Source organism: Rosa chinensis, chromosome 3 (assembly GCF_002994745.2).
Source record: "Rosa chinensis cultivar Old Blush chromosome 3, RchiOBHm-V2, whole genome shotgun sequence".
Lineage (NCBI taxonomy): Eukaryota > Viridiplantae > Streptophyta > Magnoliopsida > Rosales > Rosaceae > Rosa > Rosa chinensis.
Genome location: NC_037090.1, coordinates 11,824,009 through 11,850,647, shown reverse-complemented (window position 1 = coordinate 11,850,647; position 26,639 = coordinate 11,824,009). Strand labels below are relative to the sequence as shown.

Below are 26,639 nucleotides of genomic sequence, written 5' to 3'. Positions count from 1 at the left end.
TCTTCCTTTGTTAAGTACTATACTCCCAGACCTTTTCGTCTCTAGCTAGTATAGAGAAGACAAATTTCTATTCATAAGACTGATAACTGCTAGATGATCATATTACATTATTACAACTACAGCAGGCCTTTATAATAGATTTAAAACCCTAATGTAACTTCTTGATCGAACGGGGAATACTAAATCATAATCAACGAAGAAAATCAAACCAAATTCTAACAGGAAAAGAAAATATAAAGATATGACAAAACAAGCTAGTGGCATATATGCACTCATAATCAGTCAATCATATATGAAAACCTTCCATTGCAAAAGCTTGAGAGGACCATGAATGATCACCTGGGTTGTTCTGATGGAGACCCAAGTGCTCAATGCTCATGAATGAGGCACGGTTGCGCAGCTTTAGGTCCACCACGACTGCCGCGCCGTAAAGCAAAATTGATTGCAGAATGTCAAAAGGGTCAAAGCCAAGGCCGTCTATATATGTTAGACCAAAACTACAAAAAAATTCACTTGGTTTATATGTCTTTCCTTTTTCTCTTTTTTTTTTTTTTTGTGAAAAAGAAAGTCGCCCCCTCACACATCGATTGTATAATGCAACAGAAGGATGCCAAATTACAATAAATGTGAATATAAAGTCTCGAGATAATAATAAGAGTCTCAACTACAATTATGTAATTTAGAATTCCGATGTCATTTACATAGATGCAAAAATATAAAACAAGTTCTAAGACCTCATTTGGTTCGCGGAATGGAAACTTTGGAAAAGAAAAGTTGATCATTTCCTCTGTTATAAACAACTTTCCTACATGAAGGGAAAATAGGGCTTCTTGATCGAACGGGGAATACTAAATCATAATCAACGAAGAAAATCAAACCAAATTCTAACAGGAAAAGAAAATTGTTTATAACAGAGGAAATGATCCTCCCACACCCCATGGAATTCATTTTCCCTCATATTTTCCTTGCATTAATTACATATTAATTACTTACTCTAAAGATTATTTTAATGGTTGTTATTACCAAAATTATACAAGAAACTTTTGAATCTTAAATTGTTTATGTTTTGATAATAAGGATATTACTGGAAAATTGATGTTACCTACTTTTCTATTCATGCACAAACCAAACATTGGAAAGGAAAGTAAATTACATTTTTCGATTACTTTCCCGGTGTTTCCAAACATTGGTAGGGAGTGGGAAATTTACTTTCCCATGCTCATGGGAAAGACCAAGGAACCAATTTCCTTTCCAACAACCAAATGAGGCCCAAGAGTTTTTAAGTTGTTTATAACCCCAATCTTTGATGATAACTTCTCTTTTGTATAAATTGCACAACGATCAATAAGTACTTAGAAGAACAAAAAAATCAGAAGTATGCAATATGCTTTAAAAAAAATTATAAAAAAAAAAAAAAAACTTTTAGCCCACCCCATCCTTACATGTGTCAGAAAGAAGAGACATTTATAATATTTGGAATTATAATGTTGGAAGTATGCAATATGCTTGTTAAAATAATTTATTAAAATTTGAATATATCATTTAAATTTCTAATGATTAGAATTATAATAACATCTTTGTTTATCCCGTTGTATAAGTTGCGATTGAAGTTTTGGGGATTGTAGTGAATTACTCGTCATCTTTCAATATTAAGAGGAATTTTATCATGATATAGTCAACCACCTTGACACGATGAGGTGGTTTGATGCCCCAAGAGGACAAACTCTCTCTCATGTCAAGCCCCTCCATCTTTCCAAAACGTTCACTCCATTAGAGAGAGGCCCTGTTCACAAACGTAGAAAACAAAACAAAATTAGCAAAACCCTAGTTACACAAACTGTTCATTCCCCACGTGCGAATAACCCAGTGAACTGAACCAGCCTCCAGTCCTCCACCAACTGAAACCGAAAGAGAGAGAAAAAAAAAAAAAGGAATCAACGTCCCCCCCTTACTCCTTCACTCACTCACTACCCACCAAAAACTTGAGCACACTCATTTCAATTTTCAGAATCCAATACTGAAAAGCCCCACACTTTACCTCAATCTTCATCTCCAACCAAACAAAGCTTCATACTTTCCCTCATTTTCCACTCACTGTAGTCTTCAACCAAGCTTTGTTTGCAAAGGTACGAACTTTACGAGGGTCTTTAGTAATTTCCATTTTTTACTGTCAGATCATCATTTTGGTATATTCTGCAATTGAGCTGTTTACACATAGTTAGGCTTTTGCTTTTTTGTATGTTTCTGCATATGTATGTATGACTGACTAATTTGTGGTTATAATCAGTTGGTTTGTGTAGAAGTATGAATTTGTTTCTGTTTGTTTTGATTGCATAGCTCCTGGTGTTGGTGGCAATCACCTAATTCGTCGAATTTTCTGAGTTTGTGTTATCTATTTGAGAAGTTTTTAAGATATTGAAAGAAAAATGGCGGGTTGTTCTTCAAGCTTTGGAGTATCGAATGTTGTTACCAGGTCGAACGAGGTGGTTTTGAGGAAGATGTGGAGTCAGAGTTTAGTTTTCGATAGCGTTAGGTTTAGGGGTATTGCAATGGAGGTAGCTTTGCCAATGTTTTGTGGGAATAGTAGCTTTGGAAATGGGCTGAATTCGTTTTCGGTGAAGAAAGAGTGGAACTTTGTGGTCATGAGTGTGTTACAGCCTCGGCGTGAAAGGCAATTCAGCTTAGGTGCAGTAACGGTTTCAAATGAGGGAGGTGGTGCTGCTGTAGGAAAGGATACTAGGATTTTGGAGAATGAAGGTGGTTCAAAAATTGATAATGATGGTAATGACGGGGTTGTGCTTGATGGTAGTGGTGGTAATGGGAAGTATCCTAATGGAAAAGGAGGCGGAGGAGGAGGTGGTGGTGGTGGTGGTGGTAATGATGATGGGGAAGACGGAGAAGAAGAAGAGTTTGGGCCAATTCTGAAATTTGAAGAAGTTATGAAAGAGACAGAGGCACGAGGAGCTAGTCTTCCCCTTGATATGTTAGAGGCTGCCAAGAATGTGGGAATTCGCAAAGTTCTTCTACATAGATATCTGGATTTGCAGGTATAACTATGCTGCTTTTCTATGCCTGAATACTGTATGAATTTTTTGTGAACTAGTGTTTCTTTCTCCTCATATGGTTTACTGTTTAAATTGCAGGGGTCAGCCTGGCCTCTTGGCTTTGCAATGAAGTCATGCTCTATGCTTCGAGATCGTATGCTAGCTGACCCATCCTTTCTTTTCAAAATTGGAACAGAGGTTTGTTGAGATTATTTGTTATACTTTTACATCATTCTTGTAGGTTAAGCCTTTTTGATATAATGTTACACATCATTCCAGTTCCATGGTGGCATGGTGGACATAAGATGGTTTTCTATCTAATTATGAAAAAAAAAAAAAACTGTATTTTTTCATCTATGAGTAAAGGGAAAAGTATAATCAAGTCTAATAGATGATTAGTTCTATCTTAGATCCCATGAATTATAAGCTACTTCTGATTCGAATACACGTCTCACTCTCTGTGATGAGCTATCCCAGATGTGGTCACATGCATAGTGAATGCTTATATGGTATTTTGGATCTCCAGTTGTCGTTTTCATCATAGATCGCTATGTATTTGAGTCTCTATAAACACTGTATTGCGATTGCCACATTATCCAGTATATATGGTAATCATCATTCACTGAATGCTGTACAGATTGTTATTGATTCTTGTTGCGCTACATTTGCTGAAGTTCAAAAGAGGGGAAAAGATTTTTGGGCCGAATTTGAGTTGTATGTTGCAGATCTTTTGGTTGGGGTAGTGGTTAATGTTGCTTTGGTTGGGATGTTGGCACCCTATGCTCGTATTGGGCAACCATCACTATCAAAAGGGTTCCTTGGACATATGCAACATGCTTACGGAGCTCTTCCTAGCAGGTTAATAGCTCATGCAAAATCAATGATCAACGTGTACATCACTGATCACATAATTTGTTTATTGTCCTTTCTAGTGTCGCATTTGGTTTGCAGATATAGAAAATAGTGTTATTTTTTCTGTTTCTAAAGTGGCCATCTTATGCAGCGTGTTTGAAGCTGAAAGGTCAGGATGTAGATATTCTGTAAAACAGAGAATTGCCACGTACTTTTTTAAGGTAAGAGTTACATGTGTCTTGAAAATACGATCTTGTATGTCTTGGTTCATCATAATTGTTGATCCAATCTTCCTATTTTTCAGGGGATCTTATATGGAGCAGTAGGCTTTGGATGTGGTATTATTGGCCAAGGAATTGCAAACTTAATCATGACTGCTAAGCGGTACGCTTTTATCCACCACATACTCAGAGTGATTCTGTTGTGCAAGACATACTAATTGCAATTTCAGTAGTTTTCTACATCTGCATCATTCCTCACCAAGTTATTTTCTAAATGTCAGGAGCATAAAGAAATCAGAAGAAGACATACCTGTGCCACCTCTAATTAAGAGTGCAGCTCTTTGGGGTATGCATTACTTTATCACTCCTTATCCTGTTCAATATCATATGGTTCTGGTTAACATGTTTTCTACAGTGAGTTAGTCATGAATATTTTCCATTTCAATAATTGGTTGTGCATTTGTCCCCAAACTACCAGGTGTTTTCCTTGCCGTGTCTTCAAACACCCGCTATCAGATAATCAATGGACTTGAACGCTTGGTAGAGACATCGCCTTTGGCAAAGCAGATCCCGCCTGTGGCATTGGCTTTCACTGTTGGTGTACGATTCGCCAACAATGTGTATGGCGGAATGCAGTTCGTAGACTGGGCTAGATGGAGTGGGGTGCAATAACTAGATCAGTTTTAATGGGAGAGGATATCTTTTATTTGATGTCTAGATGGTGAAAGCATACAATCCTCAATTAGGAATTCAGTCCCACTCTTAAAAAACGCGTTCCCCCTTGGAATAAGATTTGTTTCAATGCTTTTATGTATTCTGGAAAATGTTCAGCAGAAAACGCCTGACATTATTTTCCTATTAGAATGGCTGCATTTATAGATTATGCAGAGAACGAAACTTTAGTTCCATGGATTTGTCCCGTGCAAATGTGAATGGTACAAACTGGCACCTGTTGCTAGTGCTGTTATTTTGTGGTCATTTAAACCATCGCATGTCCAAGAGTTGGCTTCAGTGGCTTGTTTAAACTTCTTGGTTGACAGATAACGCCAGTCTGGAGTTGAAGGATTCTCGGTACGTGTGATCTTCAGTAGTTCAGGTTAACTCCCCTGATTTTGGGAACATAAATTTGTGTAGCCGTAACTGAATAGCTTAGATGCGTTTTGCCTGATTTGATGAGCAAACTGTTATAACAAGTTCTGAATTTGGAAAACCGTCTCTCTCCTATATAAATAGGAAAGTCTTTGCCACCTGGAAAGGCAAGCGAATATAGGGAAAAGTTCCAAGTTCTCAGTCCAACAAATACAGAGAACATTTAAAAGAGGTAGATGGAAGAAGGTTGGGGGAGAGGAGAGAACGCTAGGGAGCATGCAACAATGCATTCTTCATCCCCTCCCAAACAACTAGTCGGAGGGTGGAAAGCCGTCAGATACATCCTTGGTGAGTCTTATTCATGGAAATTTTTTGCAATTTTGTTCATGCTTCTTTACTGTTCTCTGTATGATTTTTTATATGGGGAATTGAACCCCTTCTCTTGCATTCGTGTTTCCTAATAAATGTAGTCTTTCCTTTGTGTTTTTAAAGGGAATGAGACCTTTGAGAAATTGGCTTCCATGAGTTTGGTGGCAAATCTAGTGCTGTATCTGCATACCAAGTATAACTTGGATAATGTAGTTTCAGCTAATGTATACAATATCTGGTCTGGTTCATGCAATGTTGCACCCTTAATTGGTGCCTACCTTGCTGATACTCTTTTGGGAAAGTACTCTACTCTTCTTTATAGCTCAATAGCATCCCTCATGGTAAGAGTCTTCTCTTTATTATGATTTAGGGTCCAAATTTGTGACATAAATTCCATAAGGATTGAACACTTCTTTCAATCTGACAGGGTATGGTGTCCTTGACATTAACTGCAAGTTTACATGAGCTAACTCCTCCTGCCTGCAATGGACAAGCGCAATGCGAACAACCCAATGCGTGGCAGAAGTTTGTCCTCTTTTCGGGTCTGGGACTGCTCGTTATTGGATCTGGAGGCCTCAGACCATGCAACATTGCCTTTGGAGCTGATCAATTCGACACCACAACAGAGAAGGGAAGAGCACAGCTAGATAGCTTTTGCAATTGGTGGTACTTTTTGTTCACCATTGCTCTCATTGTAGCTCTGACCGGAGTGGTCTACATACAAACTCATATCAGCTGGGTTTTGGGTTTTGCTATACCAGCTGGATGCTTTGCCCTCTCCATACTGATTTTCTTGCTCGGCCGAAAATTGTACATTCGTGTTAAGCCTCAAGGAAGCACCTTTGGGGACATAATGAGGGTAATTGTAGCTGCTTTTCGTAAGTTTAGAACAAAGACTTCAGGGCAGTCCCTTTATGATGCTCCTTCAATTGGACAAGAGTTGGAGCAAATACTTGCTCACACAGAGAGGTTCGAGTTTCTTGATAAGGCTGCTGTAATTGTAGATCCAAATGAATTGGATAGCAATGGCAACCCTAAAAGCGGTTGGAGACTATGCAGTGTGCAACAAGTTGAGCGACTCAAATGCGTCATAGCTTTGTTACCTGTTTGTATAAGTGGAATTGGTTGTTTCATAGGAATGCAGCAAATGCCATCATTTGGGACCTTTCAAGCTATTCAAACAAACAAAAAGATTGGAAACAATTTTGAAATCCCACCAGCCTGGATGTTTCTCACACAAATGATTGCACTTTCAATATGGATCATCATCTACGAATGCATTTACATCCCGTGGATTCAGAAAAGGAACAATGATGAATCTGGAAGATTGACAATGGAGACGAGATTCAAGGTTGGCATTGTGATGTCAATTCTGTGCATGGTGGTGGCTGGACTCACCGAAATGAAGCGCAGAAACTCTGCTTTGGAAAACGGATCTTTCGAGTCACCTATAACTGTTGCATTGCTTGTGCCACAATTTGCCTTGTCAGGTTTGATCGAGGCATTTGCAGCCATTGCCTTAATGGAGTTGCTTACAACACAGTGGCCAAAGAGCATGAGGACTTTTGCCGGGGCGGTCTTCTTTCTCAGCTTATCCATTGCAAGCTACTTCACCTCCATTCTTGTTAGCATTGTCAAGAAAGTGACTAGTTTGAATGGCAATACATCATGGCTGGGTGGTAATGACCTAAACAAGAACAGGCTTGATTACTACTATTACACCATTGCTGGTCTCGGGGTCTTGAACTTGTTGTATTTCCAATTCATTGCACGCCATTTTCTGTCCGATGCCGATGGTCATGACCGTTCTAGAATCCCCATCTAGTTGTGATGAAGAAAAACAATGAAAAGACACTGAAAATGGGTGGCTGATATTCTTGCCCAAGCGACTAGGAACTAGGATTGCTTATGATCTTATTGATTCTCCAAACGAATGCCAAGAACAATCAAAATAAAGGAACATCGTAACAAGTGACGGAGACGTAAATTTAAAAAAATTAAAATTAAAAATAAAAAACTACGGTGCATCTGATGTTCAATGCTCCATGTTGTTGACCATGTCATCTATACTATTATTAAGAGAAGAGGGTTTGTTAGCCAAAATCTAAAATTTTGACAGAATTGACCCTAAAATATTAATAAACTTTGAGAATTAATTAAATCACAAGGATAATTAAGACATTTACAAAATGTATTTTTCTTTAAAAAATTTGAAAAAAAATATCCACAACCCACTTTTCTCTCTCCCACTTTATTTTCTCTGCAATAACCAACTTTTTTCTTTTTTATTTTCTGAAGAAAAAAAAATTAGTAACTTACACATGCTCTGCATGTGTGGAAAAATGCTAGTATTATTTAACATCAGGCTCTAATTTTCTAATTTATTACTTTTTTTTTATTTGAGTGAGGTAGTAACTAGTAAGTCATCTTGGTTACGTTTGCGAGTGAGTATAATACACTCACCCAATCAGTATTCAAATCGAGGTCCACGAGGGTATCCCAGTAAAACTAAACTAATCCCCCATAGTAGGCGCACGAACCCGAAAGCCCCCAAGACCTGCTGGGCACAAATTGGTGGGAGTTGGGACTCGAAGGCTAGACATAAAAGTTTCATGCTAGTCCGCTCGACCAACTTTACAATGCATACTTAAACAATTAATAGTCCATAGATCGAATACGATATGTGTATAAATACGATATGTGTATAAATAGAACAATTAAGTATGTACACGTGAAAGTCAAAATTTCATCTAATAATTAGTTAATTATTTTTTGAATTCTAAAATATTCATTTATATTCATTTAACTGTTGTAGAGAAACTGAATATGAGAGGAATTTGCTGTGTATTCTCATTGATAATAGGGGCCTCTATATATAGAGGATTACAATGCATAGAGTCAGAATCATACAAGGAAAGATAATCTCTAGATTCTTCTAATTGAACCCTATTACCACTAGGTCAAGTAACCTAGAGTTTGGATCAAACACAAATAGAGATATCCTTAAACACTCCCCCTTGTGTTGTCCAAACGCGGTGCTTCTCTCGTTGCCTCGTTAAAAACCTTGCCGAGTAACAAAAACTCAGTGGGACAAAAAATAACCACGATCGAAGGGGAAAAAGAGCACAACACACCCCTCACGTTTCGAGACGAACATGTAGACATCTCCCCCTGATGTCTATGTCTCCCCCTGATGTCTACGATCATGGAAGTTCAGATAATTTTCGCAAGCCAATTCTTGCCACATGTTTCTCGAACGTGGATTTGGGCAATGACTTAGTAAACAAGTCTGCCTCATTGTCCTCATATCGAACCTGGTTCACTTTGATCTTGAGGAGCTTCTGTTGTTGCTAATTATAGAAGAATTTGGGTGATATGTGCTTGGTGTTGTCGCCTTTGATGTAGCCTTGCTTCATTTGTTCAATGCAAGCAGCATTATCCTCATAAATGCTCGTTGGCTTATCTGTGGTAGACTTCAAACCACAATTGCTTCGAACATGCGTAACTATGGATCGAAGCCATATACATTCACGAACTGCTTCATGAAGAGCAATAATCTATGCATGATTCGAAGAGGTAGCGACTAAGGTCTGCTTTGTAGACCTCTAAGATATCGCGGTCTTTCCCATGGTGAAAACATAACCAGTTTGGGAGTGACCTTTGTGTGGGTCAGAGAGGTACCCAGCATCAGCAAAACCTTCCAAAACACTTACATCGTTTTGGGGTGGGGAGAGGGAACGCGGTTCACCATATGTGGCGTCCCTGACACTAGATGGGTCCAAATCCATCTTCTCTCTGTAGGCATAGAACAAGCTCATATCGATCGTACCACTTAGGTATCGAAAGATATCTTTAACACCAGTCCAATGGCGTCGTGTTGGCGCAGAGCTATATCTAGCTAGCAAGTTCACAGAGAATGAGATATCTGGTCTTGTGCATTGTGCTAAGTACAATAATGCGCCTATTGCACTTAGATATGGCACTTCTGCCTCTAGCACTTCTTCGTCGTCATCTTTTGGACGGAATGGATCCTTCTTTGGATCAAGACTACGGACGACCATTGGGGTGCTTGAAGGCTTAATCATGTCAGTGTTGAAACGCCTAAGCATCTTTTGGGTATAAGCCGACTGATGAATCAGGATACCATCTCTACGGTGCTTAAGTTCTAAACAGAGCCAAAACCGTGTTTTCCCAAGATCTTTCATCTCAAACTCGGATTTCAAGTGTTCAGCGGTTTCCCTTAACTCTTTAAGGGTGCCAATTATGTTCATGTCATCAACATAAACCGCTACTATTGCAAATCCAGAACTTGTCCTTTTTATGAACACACATGGGCATAGTTCATTGTTGACATATCCCTTTCCAATCAAGTAGTCACTTAGATGGTTATACCACATCCGTCCGGATTGTTTCAATCCATATAGTGAGCGTTTCAATCTAATCGCAAACGCGCTCCGTGGTTTAGAGCCACTTGATTTGGGTAACTGAATTCCATCGGGAATCTTCATGTATATTTCCATATCTAGATCCCCATATAGATACGCAGTAACCATATCCATAAGTTGCATGTTCAGGTTTTCGGAAACTACCAAACTGATAAGGTAGCGGAACGTAATGACGTCCATTACGGGAGAATAGGTCTCCTCGTAGTCGATTCCAGGGCGTTGTGATAAGCCTTGCGCCACAAGGCGAGCTTTGTATCTTACAATCTCGTTTTTCTCATTATGCTTTCTAACGAATACCCATTTGTGACCAACTGGTTTGGTGTTGGGCGGTATTGGTACAACTTTACCAAATACCTTTCTTTTCGCTAGAGAATCAAGTTCTGCCTGGATCGCATCTTTCCATTTTGGCCAATCAGCTCTACGTTGGTATTCATCAACGGAGCGTGGTTCGATGTCATCGGTCTCAATAATCTCACCCGCCACTGAATACACGAATACATCATCAATGATGATGGAGTTTCTTTCCCACGTCCCATGTACGCTAGTATAATTTACAGAGATCTCTATGTTCTCATGGATAGGTTCTGACATTGAGGCGTCCCCCAATGATGTCTCTTGGACATAACCGTAATCCGGAACATTCTCATGGGACGTATTTTGAGTATCGATGATCAAAGGATTTGTTTGTGCCTCATTCGCTTTCTTTCTAGGGCGAGTATCCTTCGAACCAATTGGTCTACCGCGCTTCCTTGCGGGACCTGTGGCCATAGATGCCACATCATTGCCATGCTGGGCAATGGCGCCATCTCCTGATGTCACAGGAGTGGCGTGATGTCCAGTATTTGGGACATCGATCTTTGCAGGCACGTTTGCAGCAGGAATGTGTGATCTCGTCACTTTGGCAACATCAGAAAACGCATCAAGCAGAGTGTCTGCTACGTTCTGGAGCTCGATTATTCTTCGCACTTCAAGTTCGGACTGTGCGATACGGGGATCGAGATGAGACATAGTGGGGACAGACCACGACAATTCCTGTCGTTCCTGTTGAACATCTGTGTTCTTATCTCCCCCTAACGATGGGAAGACTGTCTCATCAAAGTGACAATCCGCAAATGTAGCGGTAAAGAGATCGCCTGTCAAGGGTTCAAGGTAGCGGACAATGGTTGGAGATTCATATCCAACGTATATGCCCATTCGTCGTTGTAGACCCATCTTAGTACGCTGTGGCGGCGTAATAGGCACATAGATGGCACACCCAAAAATGCGTAAATGAGAGATATCAGCCTCGTACAGTCGTACCCAGTCACTAGCTGTAACGCAGAGTAAGATTGGGTTGCAGTGGGTCGTAAACGAATTAGAGTCGATGCATGCACTATTGCATATCCCCAAGCAGAAACAGGGAGATTGGTGCGCATAACCAATGTCCGTGCTATCATCTGTAGTCGTTTGACAGCGGCTTCTGCGAGACCATTTTGGGTATGAACATGGGGAACTGGATGCTCTACATCAATCCCCAGTGACATGCAATAGTTATTGAACAATTTCGATGTAAACTCTCCAGCATTATCAAGTCGAATGGACTTAATAGGATGGTCAGGGTAGTGAGCCCGTAGATGGATAATTTGGGCGAGGAGTTTAGCATAAGCAGCATTTCGAGTGGACAACATCGCGACATGTGACCAGCGTGTCGACGCATCAACCAATACCATAAAGTATTTAAAAGGTCCGCATGATGGTTGAATTGGTCCACATATATCTCCTTGGATTCTCTGTAAGAACGGAATGAGTATTTTAGGATCCTTTGCATAGGACGATCTCGGTCCTAATTTCCCGAAGGAACAGGCTTTGCAAAATGAGCGAGGGGCCTTAGAAGCAACCAATGAGGATTTGGGTTGGGCCGAAGTGTCTGTAGCGCTATTAGAAGCAAAGTGTGTGACTACATCTCCCATTATGGCGTTAGAGCCATGGAAATAGGTTTGTGTGGCGTCATGGCCACTAGGAGGAGCAACCATGGCGTCATGCTCATGGTTGGCGCCATTTATGGCGTCATCACTAGGGACAGGGGCGGCCTTTTCGCGGCCCAAGACAGCAGTAGCGCCAGAAGCTACAATTTTTGCGGTCTTGCTAAGTCCTGGAATCAATTTTTGATTCTTGCTTCTTCTCACTCTGAAGAAAGGATGCCGTGTGAAGTCTTAAGTATACGGAGCATCATGTCACGACCAGGATGTCCTAGTCGGTCATGCCAAAGCCAATATGTGTCGGAATCCAAGAGATCTTCTCTGATGATATTATTGGATTCAATTAGTCGAATTGTAGTGACATAAAATCCACTAGATTGACACATAAGCTTCTCTAAGATGCGCTTCCGTCCGCAATCATTAGAGGTAATGCAAAGGAATTCTATTCCGTTCTCACTATGCGTTTCCGCATGGAATCCGTTGGCTCCTATATCTTTAAAGCTTAATAAGGTTAAATTTGCCTTAGGAGCGTAGAGAGCTCCAGTGACTTTAATCAAGGTGCCATTGGGTAAAAGGAATTGGGCCATTCCATGTCCTTGAACTAAACTTGATGGCCCAGCCATCATAGTCACAGAGGAATATGTAGGCAACATCTCCAAGAATAATTGCCTATGTCGTAGAATGGTGTGCGTAGTAGCACTATCCGCAAAATATTGAAGTTCATCCATTCCTAAAAGAAAAGCTCATAATTAAAAAAAAGGAGTCATAAAGAAAAGAACTCAACTTTTATTAATAAGCCAAATGAAATTACATCATTGTTTCTTTAACCAAAGAAAATCGAATCCAATAAACTAGTTAATGCAAAACAATGGTAGTCGTCTAACTCCTTTCGGTAATTCCAATGTAAATGTGACCAGGTGAGTAGAGAGATGTCAGTGGAGCAAAGCTCGCTTAAGTACCACTTATCTCAAAACTTTTCTAGACATCACACTTACATTGAGTACGCCGACTTTGAAGAAAGGCTAATATCATTGGCATCTACTACAAAAGTAATATGGCAATTGCCTACATCTCTTGGAAAATAAAAAAAGACTTAATCAAAATCGCCAGTTTCTGGGTCTTGATCCTTGCAGTCTTCCACCCTTAGATCGAGATCGCCATCTTGATCTTCTTGTTCCATGTAATTTGCTTCCCTTGCTTCACGATACGTCTTGTATGCGTTTGCAACATTCTGGGATGCAGTACACTTCCTTGCCCAATGTCCACTTGATCCACATCGAAGACAAACATCTTTTTGGTCAGGCTCCCTTGATCGAGATGCTTTTGGTGCATGATTTGGACGACTATTACTCTTGCTGGCTTCACCACCATAACCGGAGGCACTGCCTCTCTCTCTCTTTACACGTTGACCTCCACAGTTCCGTGCAAGCCTCTCTTGGCGATTTTCTTCCTCTTTAGGGCGAGAATATGGACCAGAACGTCCAGAATTGTCCCTACTCTTAGGGTTTCGCTCCTTGCGTCCTCCCTTGGGGGCGCGACTATAGTTAGACTCTGGAATAGACTTAGTTCCCACGGGTCTAGCGTTATAGTTCTTCACAAGTATGTTGTCGTGATTTTCAGCTACGTTCATGGCGCCAATAAGCTCATGAAACCTTGTCATACGTCCTGCTTTCACATCAATCCGATAATTCTTTGAAATCATCAGGGCAGAGACGGGGAAGGTAGAGAGAGTCTTCTCGATCAACATCGTATCAGTTATGGCTTGGCCACAAAACTCCATCAGAGACTTGATACGAAGGGCTTCCGAGTTATAATCAAGCACAGACTTGAAATCACAAAAGCGGAGGCTATGTCATCGCACTTCTAAATTAGGAAGCAGGGAGTCACGAATGTTGCCAAATCGCTGCTCAAGTTCTACCCATAGCTTTCTTGGGTCTTCCTCATTGAGGTATTCACTTTGGAGCGCGTCATTCATATGCCTTGTCATGACAATGATGGCTTTAGCTTGATTTGCTTCAAAAGCAGTAGCTTGCTCAATGGAGAGCACGTTCTGACTAGGCTCTTGGATGGCTTCCAGAAGTCCATCAGCCTTAAGATGTTGGCGCACATCTCGGACCCACCTATGGTATCCCGCGCCAGTTTTCTCTAGTGGAACAAAGTTCAACTTGTTCAGGTAACTCATCCCGAAAAACAACACAAGATTAGGGTTAGTTTTGGAGCGAAAAAGGCTACCACGAAAAACTATTAAATTTCTGAGCGTAGTCGCTTCCAAGAAATTAGGGATTTTCTGAGCGTAGTCGCTTCCAAGAAAATCCGATTCGAAGAGGGGTTTTGGATTATATCGAAACAACGATGTATGTGGTCGATCGTTTTTCTTCTCAACAAACTCTAAGTTTGGAGGACTCTACAAGCTCCAAGATTGGAGTGAGCACGAACCCCCACAGTTCGGCTTTTTGGTCTCCCCTATGAAGAAGAAAGGGGGGTAGAAGAAGGGATGTTGGAAGTCCCCGAGAAAAAGAAAAGATATTGAAAGTAAAACTTCAAAAACGGGAACTTTTAGAAAAGATTTACCTTGAAAAGTGGTCGGAAATTCTTGACCGGAAAAGTTACTGTAGATGGCAGGAAAAGTCGCCGGAAAATCGTTGACCGGGGGTTGACCAACGTTGACTGGTGCTGACGTGGCAGTGGGTCCGTGCTGACGTGGCACTGTCTGGAGCTGATGCGGCAAGCAGACAGGATGCTGACGTGGACGCTGACCTTGGGCTGGTGTCAGTGGGCTTCGTTACTGGGCTTCAGACCTATCCTTTCTATTTCTGGGCCGAAGGCTGATATGTTGATTCTGGGCTGAGCTGAGGCTTCTCTTCTACTTCTGGGCTGTATACTTCTGGGCTGGGCTTCTTGGGACAGAGAGAACTTGCAGATGGAATTTGCAGGCAGCGGTTTGATAGGAGCATTTTAATGTGATATTTTAATAGTTAATTCCTCACATTTTGCTTAGTTAATTCCTTAACTGAATCGATTTTAATTCAATTTCTATTTTTAGGTACATTGGAGTAAATGAAGGTGAAATGAGCGTTAGGTCCATAATTACCTAGAAATGATGGAGAAGAATGAAAATGCACTAAAAAGTCAACCTTGAATATTTTCTTACTCCGGCTAGGAGAATCAGAGCCAAGCAAGGAAGAAGGAGCGGCCGCCTGACCAAATGAACTTCAAATGAGCTGAAACCTTCCAGATCCATTCTAGACACCCAAAGGATCATTTCTTATGAAGAGTGCCAGAGAAAAATATGAGTGGAAGGCCTTCAAACAATCAGCCCAATTTTCTACAGAAGCAAAACTGGAAAACTGGACCTGTAAGAGGTCCAGCAGCATTTCCGGCCCAACCACATGGAATAAAGCTCTGAAAATTTGTCAGGATGATCTACACTCATAGTGAAACATTTTTTATGAAGAAGTCGAAGGCTCATTCTGAAGTTTTGATGGAGAAATAATTGAAGGAATAAAGGGGAAGAAACTGACCTTAAAACAGCTCAACACCACATATTCATGTTTCCCACCCATATGAAGAAAGCATTTCTTTTTCCTTGGATACATATTTTCTACTCTAAAACATCATCATCACTTCCACATTTCTTCACCTTCATGCTTTGCTTTCATCATTACCTCATCTTTTACATATTTTACAAACCACTTTCATACTCCACTTTCATTATTTTTCTTCATCTCATCATTTCACTCTTCTTTTTCTTCCCTATTTAAACACATTCTCCTCTCACTCTCAATCACCAATTCCTTCATCCATCTCATCTTCTTTGTCTCTCCATTTCCTTTCCATTTTTCTCTTCATTCTCTAGTTCTTAGTTTTGCATTTTCAAGTAAAGAGAAGAAGAAGAAGCCGTGAGGACATAGCCTCCATCGTCCACCTTGAAGACTTGCTTCCAAGATTCAAGATTCCAACGTTCAAGCTCTCCATCTCCATCTCCCCTCACGGTGTAATTCTATCTTTTTCCTTGTAATTTCTTTTGGTTTTCTTTGTTTGGATTTGTAGAACTATGAATTCTAGTTAACAAATAATGTTAAGGGCAAAGTTTAAAGCCCGTTTATATGTTTTGAGATAAAGTTGTGATTTCTATATGTTGATTTTTATGTTGCTTATGTGGGTTTGTTTAATTAAATTTGCATGATAGAAAACTTTTGTATTTTAATCTTATGTGGTTGCAAACACTTAGGGTTTTGATATAATTGGTGCTAGGTTTAAGAACATGAAATCGACTTTTCGTTTTGTGTAAACTTGAATCAAAGTAGTAAAGGTTTTGTGCAAAGACCGAATTTAATTAAAGAGGATTGCAATTAGGTGGACTTTTCCATACTAAGTTGTACACTTGAGTTGATAGCCTTTCTCTATGTCTAATGCGTTGAATATGTCATGATTGACTAGCTTTCTAGGGCTTGATTGCATGTTTGATAGGATTAATCTAGGTGCTTTCGCTTAGGTTAATTAGCATTGAAAAGTAAAATATGGGAAATCATTTGCTTTCGAATGTTTCACATGATCAACTCCTTTCACATGACTTGGAAGAACAATGTAGGGTTAATTCGAATTCAATGATAAACTTGGGTTTAATCTTTGTTTCTTATGTTTCATTCTTGTATATGTGTTTTTATATTTTCTTTATTTTAATTTTCAATTCTTTAATTCTTAAAACCCCCCCCCTTATTTTTGTTCACTTGTATATATTTATTCTTTATTTTATTTATGTAAATAATTCTTTTCTTTATTTGTTACACAATTACAGGTGTACCCTCAATCCCCGGAATAGAACGATCCCTACTTACTTATACTACTAACGACATTTCAGGGTTAAATTATGCGCTTCCCAAAAGCGACATCAATTTTTGGCGCCGTTGCCGGGGATTGAAAAATCACTTGCTAAATTGTGTCATTTATTGTATATATTTGTTGTATATAAATTGTTTAAAACTTAGTTTAAATATTATTTATATTATTGAACACGAATTTTAATTGTAGGTTGTAAATTGAGAGGAATAGGTGAAGTCTCTTTTGTTAATATTGGCCTAAACCCCTTATTGGTACCTAGCTCAGGTCCCTTAAGGTTGAGGGCGGCCTTTATTAATACTTGTTGAACTGTCTTCACACTTATGAACTTTCTCATCTTAGTAAGAAAGCCTATGTGAAATGGTGTCTAGGAAGGGGACAACGTTCATGACGGGTTTTTGAATCCAGAAGTGCTTGCAAATGGGCCTAAACCACTATGTGGGAGTAGCTCATGCCAAAATGGATTTTTCCTCTCGTGTTCGTCCTCCCCCACCTGGCCATTTCAGTAAGGTTGCCCAAACGATTTGAAAGGGAGTTTGTGTCTAGGCGACTATACTTGGGCCGCACGTCCACTTGATTTACTGCTTGGAATTTAATTCGATATCAATAATGTTTATAACAAAAGAAATACTTGTGAATACTCTATACGTGTAAATTATTTTGTTGTTTCACACTTTAAACTTGTAAAAATACTTCTCACGTTTTTTTACTCACTTGTGTACTTAACTTGTGTCTTATGTACAATATACTTGTTAATTTTACTTGTAGTTTGTAATTAATAGTTATACTTGTTTTTATTTTGTATTTCTTTGTTAATTATAGTTACTAACTTTATTTAATGTAGGTACCGTCTGGCTGCAAGACGTAAAATACAAGCGCTACTTGGGAGGCAACCCAATTCAGAATATATTCAGATTTGCTTTCTCTTTCCCTATTTCTTTTTATTTTTCAATTTTTCTCTTTAGTTTTTATTTTAGGATTTGTTTTCGTAAATGTCTTCTATCTATGCTTACTTATTTTATTGCATGCTTTTAATTGATTACATTGAGGATAATGCAATATTTAAGTGTGGGGGAAGGGATTTATATTTTTGTCTTTCATTTTGAGTCCTATATATATATATATATTTTTTTTTTTTGTCTTTTATTTTTGAGTCCTATATAAAATAATAATAATAATAATAATAATAATAATATTCTATACTAAGCCATGTCTGCATCTCTGTAGGAGTTGAGGCTGAGCTCAAGGGAAATACGAGAGCCACCGCCATAACCGCTACCTCCCTCGGAAGTAGTCTTCATGTTGCCAAAGATGTCCTCACCATGCATGGGGAATAGTAGAAGGGTTTCAATCTCCTGGTGATATTCTCCTCGTTGTTCCATGATCGATCCATCAGCACCATAGACGACACGTGACCCAAAGTTTAGATCAATGGATCTGTCAGTACTAGTAGAACCAGTGGATCCAAAATTGAGATCGAGAGATCCACCAACCGGAACGTTCCGAAATTCCTTCAACTTCTGCCTCTCACGAGCCTTGAGGTTCTGGAACCAAAAGAAGACGTTTTTGTCCTCGATCTGCCCATACTGTTTCAGATGAAGGCAGATCTCTTGAATCTGCTCTGGAGTTGGGTACTTAAAACCCTTATCATAGTAAAGGCCCTTGAGGATTCTTAGTTGAGGCGGTGTGGGAGCCCACCGGTTACTACTCCCGGCTGCTTGGATGCTTCCTCCCTCCTCGGTTGGTTGCTGGGCTTGTAATTCCATTTGTTGCTGGGTTTGTAACTCCATTAGTTGCAGAGTTCGTGGTTCCATGTTGATGAAGAAAGGATTTGAGTTTCGAAGGAAAGGCTGAAGGGTTGAGAGAGAAAGGCTGGAACTCGGAAGAATTTTCTTTTGGAGTGAACAGTCGCTCAGAATGCACCTATTTATAGAACGAGTGAGCAGATCTCCACCGTTGGATCGACGATCTCTGAGACTAAATCTACGCGTTGGATTAAAGTCACCCGAAAACACGGAAAAGCTGTTGGCGCGTGGAGGACACGTGGGGGAACCAAACGAATCTCGAGGAGCTGTGACAGACAAGCTACAGCAGAAAGCAGGTTTAATTGCCGTGAATCAAGGAAAAGAAAGGACGCGTGGGGGAATCAAACAAATCTCGAGGATCCGTGACAGACAAGCTATAGCCGAAAGCATGCCATAAATCCAAGAAAAGAAAGGAATATTTACACGTGGGGGAGTTTCTTGGGCCGTGAACTATCATAACTCTTCTCCTTCCCGGAGAAGCTTTGTTAAAACCGTGTGCCTGTTGAGATTTCTACCCTATTTTGTGCTTTACATATACATCCTTTTTTGTCTCCTCCAAATTTTACTAAGGTTTGTCTAAGCGTGCAGTTTCAAATTCCTTCTACTTCCTCATGGCTCGAACCAAGGTTACCCCTCGCAGGGGCGTCAATCAACGCCGTGTTCTCTCTTTGGAAGAAGAAGGTCGTCAAGCGGCCACTAGAGCTGGGCTTACTCGTCCATGGGACCATCGTCCTATTCGTGAGCGTACCCGCAGTCCCCCTCCTCTGCCTCGTCGCTCTCCCAGACTGCATCCCGGAGAGTCTTCTTCCTCACCAGCTGCTCGTGCTCCTCGCCCTATGGCCACCCTGGAAAGCTTGTCGGATTTGATTGATGATTTGCGCTCCTCTCTCCGCGATGGTATTATGGTGACAGATTGGAGAGTCAATTGCATGATCGATTACATCTCTGAGATGAACTGCTCTTTGATCCGCTGTCACACTGCAATAAACAAGCTTGCTCAGGAAGTCAATAACTTGCAGAGTTATCCTCCTGGGTTTCCTCGCAAGGACGCTACTGCATCACAACATGAGAACTCTCCTCCGGAGGCTGAAACCAGCAAAAGGGCTGCCACTCGCCCGCATACCGCTCCTCCAAAGGAGTAAATGGAGGTACAAGTCTAGGCTGAAAGACTTTAAACATTAAGCGCTGCATGGGAGGCAACCCATTTCAACCGTAGCTGTAGAGGAGACATCAAACGCAGATTTGCTTTCTTGAACTCTTCCTTCTATTTTATTTTCATGAATTTTAAGTTGTTTTAGGTTTCGTTGTGTTAACTTTCTCTTCTATGCTTGATTTATGCTTTGCATGATTTATATTTGTTTGTACATTGAGGACAATGCATGAATTAAGTATGGGGGAAGGGTTATTGCTTTATTGTGTTTTTAGTAGTTAGTATATAAAAAAAAAATGAAAAATAGTTGATGTTGGATTGTGTTTTTATTGTGTTTTTAGTTGATGTTGTGATACACTAAGGTATATTGGATTAAACATAGTCTTGAAAAAGGGTAGCTGTTTCAGTCCCATTGCACATCGAGACTCCCTGTTCCCGTACCTAAGTGTTGAAATTAAATTAAATTGTAAAAAAAAAAAAAAAAAAAAAAAAAAATTGTTGGTTTTAGAGTGTTTTTGTTTGTGTGTTTGAGTCTTAGGATGCTCCTAACGTCTAGGATGAACATGTCTCCGAATTCATGGCTGAAGGTTTTCACAATCAAAATAGGACTTAATTGAATTCTGTGGTTAATCGACATTGTGATGCTTGTATGAAGATTTGAGATAGGATTGTAACTTGGTTCATTAAGCATGCTAGGATTAAGTCTGATTCATTTGACCCAAGTGAGTTTTTGTGCTAAAATACTTTCTTTTCGAGTGCTTATTGATAATTCTAGAATTTCGTGGCTGTATTTGCAAAACCTCATCATTCTTTGGAAATCCAATGATCATGTGCCATAGATTTTAATGGACTAGAGAATACTAGAACTCGACTGTTGTGACTGTCAAAACTTGTATGCCATAATATGCACTGATCCTGGATAGGATAGAAGGCATTAGGGTAACCACCAAAGCCAAACAAGCATGTGTCCCCAATTGTGCCCGTCGTGGGACTCCTTAGAATGAACCCCCTTGAGCCTACATTGAAAACCTTTATTTCATCACCTCACTACCCTACCATGAGCTTAGTACAGGATATCTCTACCCTTGTCTTAAGGACTTAGTAGAGCATGACATAGTATGTAGGGGTGACGATGAAAGACAAGTATGGGGTGGGAAAAATCCAAGAAAAAAAAAATTTTGCCTTGAAAAAAAAAAAAGAAAGAAAGAAAGAAAGAAAAGCGGCAAAAGAGAAGAAAAATTGAAAAGAAAACTCTTGGGAAAATGTTGAAGTGTGGTTTTGGACTTGCAAATTTGTAGAAGGCTCAAAGTTGAAAATTATGCCTTTGTCCATTCCCATGTTGGTTAGAGTGAAGGTTTGGCCCAAAACAATGATATTTGGTCTACAAAAATGATGACATAAGGTGGTCCTTATATGCTCTGCTAAGTCCTTAGGATTTTTTTTGTATCCTTAATCTTCATTTCGAAAACCCTAGCTTAGCCCCATTACAACCTGTTTTAAGTGCTGACTTGATCCTTGAGATGGGCAGTCTTTGGTTAGTGGAGTCAGTTACGCAGTCGAGCTTATGGTTTAGGTCCATTTGTGCACTTAGTCATTTCATGAGGTCTTTAAAAATTCTTCACAAAATGTGTTTATTGATGAAATATGCAAGCTGTTTGTTGCCTTACAATTTGTTCTCTTGCATATACTTGAGTGTGAAGCTTTTAAGCATAGCCATTTCTGAGAGAAAAATCGAGAGTATGCCCTGTAAGTTTGGATTGGACTTGTTCGAAACATGCTATCATTCACTGTATAACTTAAGTTCTCCATATCTTGCTTAGTCATATGAATGTCACAGGTTTATTAACCATGGAATTATCTTTGTGATTTTGATTAAGTGTTTAACATGAAAGCCATGAGTTTGGAGTCTCTGAGACAACAGTTAGGAGCAATAGAGTCATTTACTTGCCTTTTGTCAAGTCTTTGTTCTGTTTTGGATTTTTTTTTGTTTTGTTTTGCTAAGGGACTAGCAAAATCTAAGTGTGGGGGAATTTGATAGGAGCATTTTAATGTGATATTTTAATAGTTAATTCCTCACATTTTGCTTAGTTAATTCCTTAACTGAATCGATTTTAATTCAATTTCTATTTTTAGGTACATTGGAGTAAATGAAGGTGAAATGAGCGTTAGGTCCATAATTACCTAGAAATGATGGAGAAGAATGAAAATGCACTAAAAAGTCAACCTTGAATATTTTCTTACTCCGGCTAGGAGAATCAGAGCCAAGCAAGGAAGAAGGAGCGGCCGCCTGACCAAATGAACTTCAAATGAGCTGAAACCTTCCAGATCCATTCTAGACACCCAAAGGATCATTTCTTATGAAGAGTGCCAGAGAAAAATATGAGTGGAAGGCCTTCAAACAATCAGCCCAATTTTCTACAGAAGCAAAACTGGAAAACTGGACCTGTAAGAGGTCCAGCAGCATTTCCGGCCCAACCACATGGAATAAAGCTCTGAAAATTTGTCAGGATGATCTACACTCATAGTGAAACATTTTTTATGAAGAAGTCGAAGGCTCATTCTGAAGTTTTGATGGAGAAATAATTGAAGGAATAAAGGGGAAGAAACTGACCTTAAAACAGCTCAACACCACATATTCATGTTTCCCACCCATATGAAGAAAGCATTTCTTTTTCCTTGGATACATATTTTCTACTCTAAAACATCATCATCACTTCCACATTTCTTCACCTTCATGCTTTGCTTTCATCATTACCTCATCTTTTACATATTTTACAAACCACTTTCATACTCCACTTTCATTATTTTTCTTCATCTCATCATTTCACTCTTCTTTTTCTTCCCTATTTAAACACATTCTCCTCTCACTCTCAATCACCAATTCCTTCATCCATCTCATCTTCTTTGTCTCTCCATTTCCTTTCCATTTTTCTCTTCATTCTCTAGTTCTTAGTTTTGCATTTTCAAGTAAAGAGAAGAAGAAGAAGCCGTGAGGACATAGCCTCCATCGTCCACCTTGAAGACTTGCTTCCAAGATTCAAGATTCCAACGTTCAAGCTCTCCATCTCCATCTCCCCTCACGGTGTAATTCTATCTTTTTCCTTGTAATTTCTTTTGGTTTTCTTTGTTTGGATTTGTAGAACTATGAATTCTAGTTAACAAATAATGTTAAGGGCAAAGTTTAAAGCCCGTTTATATGTTTTGAGATAAAGTTGTGATTTCTATATGTTGATTTTTATGTTGCTTATGTGGGTTTGTTTAATTAAATTTGCATGATAGAAAACTTTTGTATTTTAATCTTATGTGGTTGCAAACACTTAGGGTTTTGATATAATTGGTGCTAGGTTTAAGAACATGAAATCGACTTTTCGTTTTGTGTAAACTTGAATCAAAGTAGTAAAGGTTTTGTGCAAAGACCGAATTTAATTAAAGAGGATTGCAATTAGGTGGACTTTTCCATACTAAGTTGTACACTTGAGTTGATAGCCTTTCTCTATGTCTAATGCGTTGAATATGTCATGATTGACTAGCTTTCTAGGGCTTGATTGCATGTTTGATAGGATTAATCTAGGTGCTTTCGCTTAGGTTAATTAGCATTGAAAAGTAAAATATGGGAAATCATTTGCTTTCGAATGTTTCACATGATCAACTCCTTTCACATGACTTGGAAGAACAATGTAGGGTTAATTCGAATTCAATGATAAACTTGGGTTTAATCTTTGTTTCTTATGTTTCATTCTTGTATATGTGTTTTTATATTTTCTTTATTTTAATTTTCAATTCTTTAATTCTTAAAACCCCCCCCCCCCTTATTTTTGTTCACTTGTATATATTTATTCTTTATTTTATTTATGTAAATAATTCTTTTCTTTATTTGTTACACAATTACAGGTGTACCCTCAATCCCCGGAATAGAACGATCCCTACTTACTTATACTACTAACGACATTTCAGGGTTAAATCGAGCGCTTGCTCAAAGCGCATCACGGTTCACGGTGCAGTGGTATTCGGTGGGCGGTTCGGGTACTTTCCGGCAGGTTCCGGGAAGGATTTTTCCGGTTCCCGAAAACTGGGGTGGCGCTGCAACTTCTGACAGAGGATGGCTGTTAAAAGTAGACTGAAAGGATGTGAACCAGGCAGGGAACCAAAGGATTCTTCTTGGGGCCAGTTCAGTCACTTTCGAAGGCCGATTCAGGTGGATTCCGGCCAATTCTGGGGGTGGCGCCGCCGGTTCCGAGTTCCTGGAGTCTGTGGCTTCAAGGAGGGCGGCAGAGGTTTCTGGGATTTTAGGGTCTCAGCTGGTTAGGGCTTCGTGTTGATAACGTGTTGTAGAGAAACTGAATTTGAGAGGAATTTGCTATGTATTCTCATTGATAATAGGGCCTATATATATAGAGGATTACAATGCATAGAGTCAGAATCATACAAGGAAAGATAATCTGTAGATTCTTCTATTTGAACCCTATTACTACTAGGTCAAGTAACCTAGAGTTTGGATCAAACAAAAATAGAGATATCCTTAAACATTAACAAGTTTCTTTTAAAAATACAAAATTCATCAATATTTAAAATAAATAAAAAACACGTATATCATTCGTTTATTAAACAAAAATTACTTACTCACTCTGAAGCCAATAATGAAGAAAATCCTTATAAAATAAGTAATTTTAGGAACTTTCTATGTAATAGTATAAATGCAACCAGAAAAGGATAAAGAAATTATATGCTAACATACAATAAAAAGAAAAACACAAGCACAAATTTAGACACAAAAGTTGAGTGAAAACCTTTGGCTAATAAGATGCTTCCATTGGCCGAAATACCAAACCACTTGACACTGAATGATAAATTCTACAGTAATAAAATTAGATGTATTTCGTATGGACACTTATTATATCACCTTAACATTGTGTCCACAAAATACAACCATTACCTCGCTAACACATTAATTCACCTATTAAGATCATAGAAATTATTTGATGTGTTGTAAATTTTCATTAAATTTTTCTTACCCCAATTTATGTACGCAAGCGTTGCACTAATATGGTAGATATATATATATATATATATATATATATATATAATATATAGTATGTAATAGAACATTTTGGGTAGACTGGAAAAACACGTGTCGCAATTTGGCTATGCTTCTCTGCTAAAAGAAGAAAATTAACTGCAACGGCTGTCTCACTTTTCCCGCGCTCTGTCTCTGGTTCGTCAGGTTATATATAAATCCCCTCAGATCGTACTTACCGGACCCCCTCCCCTCTCCCTCTCTCTCTCTCTCTCTCTCTCTCTCTCTCGAATCCCATTCCCTTCCCTCTTAAACCCTAAAACCCCTTTTTCAAATCCCAAGAAACCAACCCCAATTCAATTCCCCCCCAAACCCACAAAAGAAAAATGACCAAGATCGATTCCCTCCGTCGATTCCTCCTCCCCTGCTTCGCCCCTCCTCCCCCGCCGCCGCCACCGCCACCAAGAAACGCCTCAGCACCTCCCTCCGCGACGACATCGTCGACGACCAAGAACCCGCCCAAGACTCCGACCCTTCCTCCCCCACCGCCTCCTCCACGTCAGCGCCCTCCTCCGCCCAGCCCCGGCAGTCGAAGTCGATGGTGATCGGCACCATCTTCGGGCACCGCCGCGGCCACGTCTGGTTCTGCGTCCAGCACGACCGCCTCTCGACCCGACCCGCGCTCCTCCTGGAGCTCTCCATCTTGACCCACCAGCTCGTCAAGGAAATGCGGTTCGGGTTGGTCCGGATCACCCTCGAGTGCGACGACCGCTCCTCCGATCTCGCCACGTGTCCTCTCCGGTCCGTCCCCGTCTGGGCGCTGCACTGCAACGGCCGCAAGCTCGGGTTCGCCGCCCGGAGGAAAGCCGGCGACAAAGTCCGCCTGATGCTGAAGGCCATGGAGTCAACGACCGTCGGAGCCGGGGCCTTGCCAGCCGGGTTCGGGTTCGGGTCCGGGTCGTCGGACTCGGAGGGCCCGGTTATGTACATGAGGTCGAATTACGAGCACGTGGTTGGGAGCGCCGACTCGGAGTCGTTTCATCTGATCAACCCGGATCAGTTCCCGGGTCAAGAACTCAGTGTCTTCTTGCTCAGGTCCAGAAACTCGTAGAGTCTGGTTTTAATTTATTACTATGGGGTCTTTTCGTGATTTTCTCAATGTCAGAGGGGTAACATTGGAAAGGTGGAAAACTAGTTGTTTTCTGGGAAAGAAACAAACCCTGATTGGGGTCCGGTTTTGGATTTTCTCTAGGATTTAAGAGAAATTCTGTTTCTTTCCTAGGGTTGGCAATGTAGATTGTAACAAAATTAGGGGTAGGGCTAGTTCTGAAGAAGAAGAAGAAGAAGAAGAAGAAGATCAATGTACAAATTTTGGTATCACTAAAAAGGTGATACAACAGAACAATGGAATTCATGGATTCATGAAATTTTAATGTCACTTGTCTTTGCTTCTGGCTTTTTGTATATAACTAACCATATACCAATTGAGCGCATGGGTAAAGAACAATTTTGCAATCATTGGTCATCTTTTAATGTTTTGAATTTCACAACTTTATTGTAATGGCTTGTAATCACTGGCTGTGATGCTTCTTGATGTGGGTTCTGAAGCGCACTGTGCTCCACTAATGCTTGAGATTATGAATCTTTTGTTCAAGGGTTTTTTAGTTGTTTGAAAAGTTTGGTCATGTGTATGAACATAGTACATTTTAGGACCACTTCAAAACTTCAAAGAAAGAATGAACACTTGTGGTTGCACTCTTCTACAAGTTTTACCGGCATAAGATATTTTCGATACAACTGTTATGATTTTAACACTTCCTAATGCAAACAGACTTTCACATTAAACCCAAAGA

The 26,639-nt window shown here is 39.9% G+C and overlaps 2 protein-coding genes and 1 pseudogene across 4 annotated transcripts; all 3 read left to right on the top strand.

Moving 5' to 3' along the window:
* The first annotated feature begins 1,874 nt into the window (after window positions 1–1,874).
* Window positions 1,875–5,042, top strand: LOC112195151 (protein RETICULATA, chloroplastic). 2 transcript variants are annotated; one of them, XM_040517123.1, is made up of 8 exons: window positions 1,875–2,126; window positions 2,288–3,047; window positions 3,144–3,242; window positions 3,682–3,902; window positions 4,048–4,117; window positions 4,201–4,280; window positions 4,399–4,463; window positions 4,596–5,042. In XM_040517123.1, exons 2-8 carry the CDS (start codon window positions 2,427–2,429, stop codon window positions 4,787–4,789), a joined length of 1,350 nt encoding a protein of 449 aa, XP_040373057.1. In that variant the 5' UTR covers window positions 1,875–2,126; window positions 2,288–2,426; the 3' UTR covers window positions 4,790–5,042. The 2 variants fall into 2 exon arrangements, with proteins under 2 accessions (XP_040373057.1, XP_024191275.1); XM_024335507.2 differs by having other exon boundaries at window positions 1,876–2,126; window positions 2,338–3,047.
* An 11-nt stretch (window positions 5,043–5,053) lies between these two features.
* On the top strand, window positions 5,054–7,599 carry LOC112195150 (protein NRT1/ PTR FAMILY 2.8). Of its 2 annotated transcripts, none has more exons than XM_024335504.2 (4): window positions 5,054–5,188; window positions 5,351–5,554; window positions 5,699–5,916; window positions 6,003–7,599. In XM_024335504.2, exons 2-4 carry the CDS (start codon window positions 5,443–5,445, stop codon window positions 7,398–7,400), a joined length of 1,728 nt encoding a protein of 575 aa, XP_024191272.1. In that variant the 5' UTR covers window positions 5,054–5,188; window positions 5,351–5,442; the 3' UTR covers window positions 7,401–7,599. The 2 variants fall into 2 exon arrangements, with proteins under 2 accessions (XP_024191272.1, XP_024191271.1); XM_024335503.2 differs by having other exon boundaries at window positions 5,103–5,213.
* Window positions 7,600–24,868: 17,269 nt separating this feature from the next.
* On the top strand, window positions 24,869–26,125 carry LOC112191354 (annotated as a pseudogene).
* The last annotated feature ends 514 nt before the right edge of the window (window positions 26,126–26,639 follow it).

What these genes read in the sequence shown, in the direction of transcription:
- LOC112195151 (XM_040517123.1), top strand. Translation starts at nt 2,427, where the DNA reads ATGGCGGGTTGTTCTTCAAGCTTTGGAGTATCGAATGTTGTTACCAGG. An exon ending in ATAGATATCTGGATTTGCAG is followed by an intron (nt 3,048 to 3,143) that starts GTATAACTATGC and finishes TTTAAATTGCAG; the next exon opens with GGGTCAGCCTGGCCTCTTGG. An exon ending in TTAATCATGACTGCTAAGCG is followed by an intron (nt 4,281 to 4,398) that starts GTACGCTTTTAT and finishes TCTAAATGTCAG; the next exon opens with GAGCATAAAGAAATCAGAAG.
- LOC112195150 (XM_024335504.2), top strand. Translation starts at nt 5,443, where the DNA reads ATGGAAGAAGGTTGGGGGAGAGGAGAGAACGCTAGGGAGCATGCAACA. An exon ending in AGCCGTCAGATACATCCTTG is followed by an intron (nt 5,555 to 5,698) that starts GTGAGTCTTATT and finishes GTGTTTTTAAAG; the next exon opens with GGAATGAGACCTTTGAGAAA. An exon ending in GCTCAATAGCATCCCTCATG is followed by an intron (nt 5,917 to 6,002) that starts GTAAGAGTCTTC and finishes TCAATCTGACAG; the next exon opens with GGTATGGTGTCCTTGACATT.